General features: G+C 39.3%; 3 protein-coding genes across 3 annotated transcripts; all 3 read right to left on the reverse strand.

The window, feature by feature from the left end:
* Positions 1-1,097: 1,097 nt before the first annotated feature.
* Positions 1,098-1,606, reverse strand: LOC108137831 (collagen alpha-3(IX) chain). Its single transcript, XM_017259756.2, has one exon. The coding sequence runs from the start codon at positions 1,556-1,558 to the stop codon at positions 1,193-1,195; it is 366 nt and encodes a 121-aa protein (XP_017115245.1). The 5' UTR covers positions 1,559-1,606; the 3' UTR covers positions 1,098-1,192.
* Positions 1,607-3,953: 2,347 nt separating this feature from the next.
* LOC108137822 lies at positions 3,954-4,425 on the reverse strand. Its single transcript, XM_017259747.2, has one exon. The coding sequence runs from the start codon at positions 4,393-4,395 to the stop codon at positions 4,084-4,086; it is 312 nt and encodes a 103-aa protein (XP_017115236.1). The 5' UTR covers positions 4,396-4,425; the 3' UTR covers positions 3,954-4,083.
* Positions 4,426-7,585: 3,160 nt separating this feature from the next.
* Positions 7,586-8,039, reverse strand: LOC108137832 (tenecin-3-like). Its single transcript, XM_017259757.1, has one exon. It carries the CDS (start codon positions 8,000-8,002, stop codon positions 7,673-7,675), a length of 330 nt encoding a protein of 109 aa, XP_017115246.1. The 5' UTR covers positions 8,003-8,039; the 3' UTR covers positions 7,586-7,672.
* Between the last annotated feature and the right edge of the window lie 581 nt (positions 8,040-8,620).

Genomic DNA, 8,620 nt, shown 5'->3' on the forward strand with positions numbered 1-8,620 from the left:
ACTTTTCTTTTAAGCATCCGATTTCGAAGTGGTATATCTTAAATGTCTCGAGGCTTAGTTTTCTAAGTAACTGCTTTTAAAACTTGGTTTGTAATTTCTGGTCGATTTTCTGCAATTTTTAATGATGTTACCCCTTTCTAAATTTCCAAAAAAATCGTGATTACAGAAAAATTACCTAAACCCTGCACCTCTAATTCCATAACTTTTCATTCCGGCATCCGATTTTCAAGCTGTATATCTTTAAAGTCTTGTGGGTTGAGCCTCTAAAAATCTGCGTTTAAAGTTTGTTTTAATATTGTGAGTTGTTTTTTTTACAGATATAAATCCATTCATTTCCGATAAAATAGCTTTGCAGAAAAGTGACAAAAAACCTGCAGTTTTAATTCCATAACTTTTCTTTTAAGCATCCGATTTCGAAGTGGTATATCTTAAATGTCTCGAGGCTTAGTTTTCTAAGTAACTGCTTTTAAAACTTGGTTTGTAATTTCTGGTCGATTTTCTGCAATTTTTAATGATGTTACCCCTTTCTTAATTTCCAAAAAAACCGTGTTTGCAGAAAACTGATCAAAACCCTGCACCTCTAATTCCATAACTTTTCATTCCGCCATCCGATTTTCAAGCGGTATATCTTTAAAGTCTTGTGGGTTGAGCCTCTAAAAATCTGCGCTTAAAGTTTGTTTTAATATTGTGAGTTGTTTTTTTTACAGATATAAATCCATTAATTTCCGATAAAATAGCTTTGCAGATAAGTGACAAAAAACCTGCAGTTTTAATTCTATAACTTTTCTTTTAAGCATCCGATTTCGAAGTGGTGTATCTTTAATGTCTCGATGCTTAGTTCTCTAAAAAACTGCGTTTAAAACTTGGTTTGTAATTTCTGGTGGATTTTTTGCCATTTTTATGATGTTACCCCTTTCTAAATTTCCAAAAAAAATCGTGTTTGCATTAAAATGACCAAAACCCTGCAGAAAAGTGACAAAAAACTTTCAGCTTTAAGTCCATAACTGTTCTTTGCTCTAAAAATCTGAAAATAAATCTTGGTTTGAAATTTGAGTTGTTATTTTGTTAATATAGCCCATTTCTTAATTTCCGAAAAATTTAATTCTTGCAAGAAATGCTTTTATTAATATCAAGGGAAGCGCAGAGGAGAACAAGCCAAAAATGGATTTGAAATTGAATGCGAGCTCCCTTATTAAGCGGCATCCACGGTGGTGCTGGCTTCGGTGGTTGAGGTCGATGTGCTGTCTTCTGTTGTCGTTGTGGTGCTGTTGCAGGGGAGGGTGGCATTGGGAGGTAGTCCCCAAGGTCCCCCAGGTCCACCTGGTCCACCAGGTCCACCTGGACCACCTGGTCCACCAGGTCCTCCAGGTCCACCAGGTCCACCAGGTCCTCCAAGTCCACCAGGTCCTCCTTGTGGGCCACCCTGTGGGCCGCCTTGTGGTCCACCCTGAGGTCCACCCCGAGGTCCACCCTGAGGACCTCCGCGGCCACGACGTCCACCTTGAGCAGCAGCCACGACCAGCAGTGCGAACAAGGCAATGATTAGGAAGGAACGCATGGTGTTCGGTGTTTATGTCTTTCAGTATTACTTAACTGTGATACCTATTCTCGATGCTAACACGCCTTTTATACTTTCCCCCATTCAACTGAATGAATAAACAGCTGCTTTTCAGTGACGTCGCCTAGCGATCAAATAAACGTCAAGTGTAATTTGGTAAAACCGAAGCCAGACAAAGAGTCTTTGAGCTGCTCCAAAATGCTAGCCATTTATCCATCTGTTTTTCCCCTGGCGTCACAGAGCAGCTGCTCTTGATTCGCTTTCAATACTGCCGTCTCCGTTCTGTTGTGTTTGTCCACTTCCATTTCACTATTTATCAGCACAGAATGTGTCTGGCACGGGTGGTTTTTATAGCTAATGGAGTTGTCGCCTTCTGTGATTCGATTCTATTGGGTTTTGCGGGTAATTCATCAGTTTGTTCAGCAGCGGATGCAATTTATGAGTTTGCATGGTTTCTCCAAAATGCAGGACCAATAAACAAATGTCCATTTAATTTGCCTGGGTCATTGAAAATGCCAAGGTCTAATGCGTTCTTTATGCACTTCAAAAAGTCAATAAAATGTAGTTCTAATAAATTGTATTTCAATTAAACAAAGTAACAAACAAATACTTTATTAATTATATAAGAAAATTTAAATATAAATTGTTTTTATTAAGATTTAATTCTAAGAAATAGCCTGAACTCAGTTCAATTTATATATAATTTAGCACTTGAATTTAAGCCGCTAAAAAGTTTGAATTTCATTTATTTTCGAGCTGTGTAGTCGACGTTTGCACTCTGGCTAATGCAATTAAGCATTAATCATACACACTGTGTGTCCGGCCGAGACCAGCAGAATACATATGTCGATGTCCGATGTCCGTTGTCCGTTGTTGGGTTACAGTTGCAGTAGTTACATCAGAGCATCATCGAAATAGTAAATTGGACATTAATTGACTAATTAGTGCTAAAAGCAATGGCAAAATGTTTGCTCTGGCCACATTGAACACTGAACAATATCTTCTTCTCCTATATCATTATATTCATATGTTATATTAAAGGGAAAGTGATTGTTCAATGTGCGTCAACGGAAAATGTAGCAAACTAATTTCGTTTTGTTGTGGGCGGAACCCTTTCGCCTTTTCCCACTTAGTCGGGCAAATTAAAATTGCAGATTTCATTTGCATTGAATTATTATCGCTTTAATGAGCGCGCTGCAATTGCAATTAAAAATCTGAACAACTGTGGAATGCCCTCACCCTCACCCACGCCCTCGATTTTTGCCCATTTTTCGCCTCTGGCCATAATCCACGGCCCAATGCGTTTGCTCTCTCTCTATAATTTGCCGAGCTTAGCTGTGAGGGTTCCGTCCAACCAAGATCTTCAAAATTTTAATTAAAAACGCTTTGCATATTTTTCCACAATTGATTTTGTTCACCGCCCCAACAGCCAGCAACTGCAGTTAAAGAGGGTGCTGGAAAAATGGGGAAAGCAAAACTGTTCCAGTTATTCCGGTCACGCTTTTGTCTTCGGGAATTGATGGCTCAATCAGATGACTATCAGTTTTATGTGTAAAAATATATGTACATCTGCTAGGGGACTCTTCAATCTAAATATCTCTAAGCTCCGACCCGTTTTTCGGTGCCTGGTAATTGTAAAGTACACAAGCGCCTAGTGCATCAATTAGCAAAGCAAACGCAGCCACTCAGCCGGCAAAGACAAAACGCAAACCATTGCAAGGACCTAGCCGAATCCTGACTACTACTGCAAGTGCATTTTATTAGTTGGCGCTGTGCTCAAGCCCCAAACCGAGTTTTTATCTCTGGGCAAACAGTCGCAAGTGGCGCACAAAAGACACAAGGAGGCGAGCTATTGTCCTTGAATGTATCATCCACACCACAACCCTCCATTTTCACTTCCCCCAAAGTCTATATTGCCATGCAAATGCGATGGCATTAAAGGATTTCCCAACTGCCGCGTTCTCGCTTCCATTTGTTAGTATCGCCATCGCCATAGCCATCGCCGGCTTTTATTGACTTTGCGCATTTAACTTTTAATTTTCACCATGTTAAAGAGTCGAGCTCTGTGGATGGAAAAAAAAACCAAGGCGGAGGCTGAGCGCTAAATGGAAAAACTTTTTCCGTTAAATGCTGAAACAACCCCGAGCGCTTTAAGCGGCTCTCCGTGTTCGTCGCATGTAACACCTTTTACTCGTCTAAATGTATTTATTTTCTTTTGTGTTGGTGGGTATATTGCTTAGCCAAATGTTTTGGAGGATCTCTAAAATGAAAATTTTGTAACACAATTTGCTCAACAAAATAGCAATCTATTCTTTACTGCTTAGGAAAAAAAACTGTTATATATTCGAAATTTCTTATTTTACTTTTTCAAAAGATACTTTGCATTTTTTATAAAAAAGATTTTTTTATTTATACCAGTAGACACAACAAAACATTATCCATTGTTTTTATAATTTGTAATAATATCAAGGATAAGGAAAAAATGCAAAACTAAAATAGTTTAAGGAATAGAATCCAGCTACGTCCTAAGATGAGGAAACCTCAGTGGTGCTGGCCTCAGTGGTGCTGGCCTCTGTGGTGCTGGCCTCGGGGGTTATGGATGTGGTGATGTTGGAGATGACTGATTCATTCGCAGACAAGTGCCATGGTTCACCCTGCTGGCCATTTTGAGGACCACCCAGTTGTCCTTCCTGGGAACCACTTTGCTGGGATCCTTGCTGACCGCCCTGCTCACCGTTCTGAGGTCCATCCTGGCCAGCTTTAGGTCCATCTTGAGGTCCTTGAGCGGTAGCCACAGCAATAATAGCGAAAAGGGCAATCAGAGTGAAGGAACGCATTTTTTTTCTGTTTTGTAGTTTTGCCTTCGTGGAAACTCAGGTTGTAATACCTTTTTCCCGAAGCACGAGCTCTTTTATATTTTCAAAATTTTCCATTGAGACCAAAGAAATTCTTTCTAAAACAGCTGTTGCTCAGGCACCGTCACACAAATCAAACAAACGTCTGCTGTGGTAATTTGGTAAAACCGAAAACCAGACACAAAGTAATGTTTACTGTTTACCATTGACTAATTTACCTTCTGTGCGTCATTTGGCAGCTACTTATGATTTGATTTCAGTTCCTTGTGTAAAATATTTGATTGTTTAACTTACTATTTTTACTTGAGCTGGAAGCAATAACAAAGTTGTGGGAACAATTTTTATTGTTCTTAAATAAACGCAGGTTTTACAATTATTTGGTTATTTAGTTTGTTATTTGTTATTTTGAGTAAACTATGTACATTAAATACCCCTTTAAAATTGTCTATTACAAAACATTAATATTGAAACTATAATCATATCTCCTTAGTTGCTTGTGAATTATTTTTCGTCAGCAGACTAAAATGTATTCAAAGTACCAGAGAATTTGGCTCTCGTAAAGCTTGCCATTAGCCCTCTAACCTTGTTTTCCGCCCAGAAATTATTTTCACACGAAGCATTTTAGCATATTCCTTGCCCGCGGTGGCATTGCCATAGAAGTGGGTGCCGTGTAAATATGGCAGGGATGCCTGTGCCTTTGGCAAGCTAAAAGCCAACCCCAACCCATCTCATTTCCAGCCGGAACTGAGCCATGGATGACATGAAGCGGCTTGTGCGCATTTCGGGCTAAACTTTATAAAGCCCACGCGCCGTATACTTAACCGGTGCTGCCTGCATATACTTTGCAACGCTTAATCGGCAAAAAAAAAATAAGAAAAAAAAATGAAAGCGGCTAAAAAATAGATGGCAAAGAGAGCCCAAGCCCAACCAAGCTGCATGCAATATTTATGATTATTTTTTCAATTTCACTTCGATCGCTTCGGCCTTGGGAAATTTCATTTGCTGCATTTGAGCGCGGCTGCTGCTCATCCTGATTTTTCCGCTTTTGTTGGTGGTGGTGGTAGTGGTGATGCTGGTGCTGCCTCTACTTCTGCAGGAAGCCAGGATGTGTTTTCCTTTCAATTTGTGCAACTAAAATGTATGAAGGCAAGCTGGAAGCTGGAGCGACGTAAAGCAGAGAGATGACTTGACTCAAGTTGAGTTAAGTTGGATAGAACTTCCTGCTGCGTTCGCAAATGCACACAAAAAATAATCTAGTGGGACTTATAAGTTCGCCATATCAAGTTTTATGTTTCTGAAAAGTTTAATGTGAATGTGAGAGAAAAAAAAAATAAATTTAATTACAATAGTACATATGGCATAGAAGTGATTAGTTTGTTTTCAAAATTAAAATAAAATTTGGAGAAGTTTAAAGATGTGAGTAACCATTGCAGTGGTTTCAATAACAATTTTTTTGATTTTTATTTAATTACTATATTAAATATAAATGGGTATTATTTTTTTTCTGTCTGTTTGGAAACAACTAATTTTGTGATTTACAGTTAAGATATTTATTATATTTACATGTGCAATAAAACTTAATAAATAATTTTCTAATTACGTTCGTTTAACTAGATTTGGAAACAGCTTTACAGTTTTGGTAACTCTATTATGTTATTACTGGTTTGAATAACAATATAATATTTTCTCTCTCTGTTTTGGAAAGGGGCAACTAATTCCACCTAAGGATAATATGATTTCCCTGCCCCTTCCGCTCGAACCCACCTCTTTGGCTCCTTGCAGATTACATTTGCTACTTTGGTATTTCTGCGTGTGCTCCTGCAGGTTTGCAGCTGCCTTCATTTTTCAAAAGCGCGATTTTAGTCGACTGCCAGCTCATGTGTGTGTGTGTGTGTGTGTGTGTGTGTGTGAGTCCCCCGATCCTCCCTTTGCCCCCTTTTTCCCCCTTATGAATGGTTCATGTGTTTCACTAACCAATTTGCGCTCTGCGCTCGGCGTGATTTACTGTTCCCCAGCGAGCTGTTTTGCCTGCTACACTCGCCTCAGTTCCTCGGATTCCACAAATGCCCCACTTACATGTGGCAGCTGGCTTAACCCACCTGTGGCCCCAACAGATCACTGAATCAAATCAATAAATCAATGCTAGCCTGGCCAGCATTGCTTTGAGAATCAATTGAATTACGTATTTTTATGTAAGTCCATAAAGCGAAATATAGGTGTATTTAAGGTTATTTCAAAAAGCTGAACATTTTGGTCTTTCCAATTAAAAAAAACACCAAAACAATGTTTTTAGAATAAAAAACAAGTAACACCATTTTTCTGTGGGTAATGGAACTCCGTAAATCTGTTTTTTTTTTTTTTTTTTTTGTGGCGTAAGCCCTAGTAATTTTAACATGTTTGATTTTGTATAAAAAAACATATAAGTTTTTTCTGAAACCTCCTGCCAGTACAGGGTTAAGCGCTTATGAAGCTTACTGGAGTTAAACATTTCTGCAGTGTCCAGTTAATGGAGGGCTGATTTAAAGCGCCTTTGCACTGCACTGCACTGTTCGCTTTCCGCAGAGTGGGGAATGCAAATCAATTGATCGCCGGTCCTCAGCTGACGACCTTCGGCCACCAACCCACCGACCCACCCACTCCCCTCTGCGGCCAAACACTTCAGTGCACTGAGAAGTGGCCGCTTCGCTGAGCAGCGAGTGGATGAGAACGACTTTGTACTGCATTTCATGAGCCACCGCATATGCGTTTTTCCCTTCTTCCCAGTCTTCCATTTTTGCCATTTTCAACTGATGTTTGTCGCAGATTTCGGAGCAGAGAACTGGGAACTGTTTCAGTAGCAATTTGTGGAGACTCTCGGGGGAGAAGGTGGAAGTGAGAAGCATTCCGGGGATTTGCTTTTAAGTGATTTCGAGCAGCAGCACAAAAGTGTTGCATACTTTTTAGCGTAAATTGCTGTTTGAGAATTATACAAAGCATTTTAAGCGGGACGAGCAGATGCGTAATTATGGGACTAGCTAAAAATAAGAAACATTTTAATTAAATTCATAGAATCGTAATTCATTTAGGTCGCAAAAAACAGGTTTTTAAGTAAATTTGAAATTTTGAAAAAGAACATAATTGGTATGGTTAAATAGCAAAAAAAACTTCATACAAAATTAAAAACAACTTTATTAATATTTAGAATTTTTAATTTTATTAATAATAAGATAAGGAACATAAGTAAACTAAAAAACTTTTAAGAATAGAATCCAGCTACATCCTAAGTGGCCTCAGTGGTGCTGGTCTCTGTGGTGCTCGCCTCAGTGGTTGTAGATGTGGTGCTGTTGGAGAGGACTGTTCCATTCGCAGGCAAGTGCCATGGTCCACCCTCCTGGCCATTTTGAGGAACACTCTGTTGTCCATCCTGAGGACCTCCTTGCTGGGGTCCTTGCTGACCGCCCTGCTCACCGTTCTTTGGTCCCCCCTGGCCAGCTTGAGTTCCAGCTTGGTGTCCATCTTGAAGTCCATCTTGAGGTCCACCTTGAGGTCCACCTTGAGCGGCAACCACAACAATCAGAGCGAAAAGGGCAATAAAAATGTAGGAACGCATTTTCTCTTTAGTTTGCTTTGCTTTGCTTGGTATAAACTCAAGTAGTGATACCTTTTTCCATTTGCCCAAGGCCTTTTATATTCTTTACATTTTCCATTTTTCCCAGGGAAATCCCCTCAAAGACAGCTGCTAACCAGTTACGTCACAGACAACAACTGTTTGGAGTAATTGAAAAAAAAAAACAAACTATATCAAAAATTCTTTAATACTCGTGGTCTTGGTCTTGAAAAGTGTCGTGCATTGACTCATTCATTTACCTTCTTTGCGATTTTAAAGCAGCTGGATTCTGTTCGCTCTTAAACTGTTTACTTTTGGTTCTGTTTTGTTTTACTATTTGTGTTTTTTTAGCTTAACAACTTCTGTGTTTGCTTAATGACTATTTGCGTATGAGAAAGTTTTTCATTTTGCAAACTATAATATTCATATATTGGGTCGCTTATTGGAAGTTCAATTTATTAAGACAAATGGGAGTCAAGTTAGTTACAGTTTAAGTAAGAGAACATTCGAGAGTTTGTGGGCGATGGAGCGGAGTGGAAAAGCGTTGATCCCTACTGCGAAAATGCAATAAATTAGCGGGCTATGAACTCCAGCAGCGCTGGCATCATAAATCATCTTCGG

The sequence above is a fragment of the Drosophila elegans genome, unplaced genomic scaffold, assembly GCF_018152505.1.
Source record: "Drosophila elegans isolate 14027-0461.03 unplaced genomic scaffold, ASM1815250v1 contig_814, whole genome shotgun sequence".
NCBI classification, from domain to species: Eukaryota; Metazoa; Arthropoda; class Insecta; order Diptera; family Drosophilidae; genus Drosophila; species Drosophila elegans.

Bases quoted from the DNA above. Each gene is read 5' to 3' on its own strand.
- LOC108137832 (XM_017259757.1), bottom strand. From the start codon at position 8,002: ATGCGTTCCTACATTTTTATTGCCCTTTTCGCTCTGATTGTTGTGGTT.
- LOC108137831 (XM_017259756.2), bottom strand. From the start codon at position 1,558: ATGCGTTCCTTCCTAATCATTGCCTTGTTCGCACTGCTGGTCGTGGCT.
- LOC108137822 (XM_017259747.2), bottom strand. From the start codon at position 4,395: ATGCGTTCCTTCACTCTGATTGCCCTTTTCGCTATTATTGCTGTGGCT.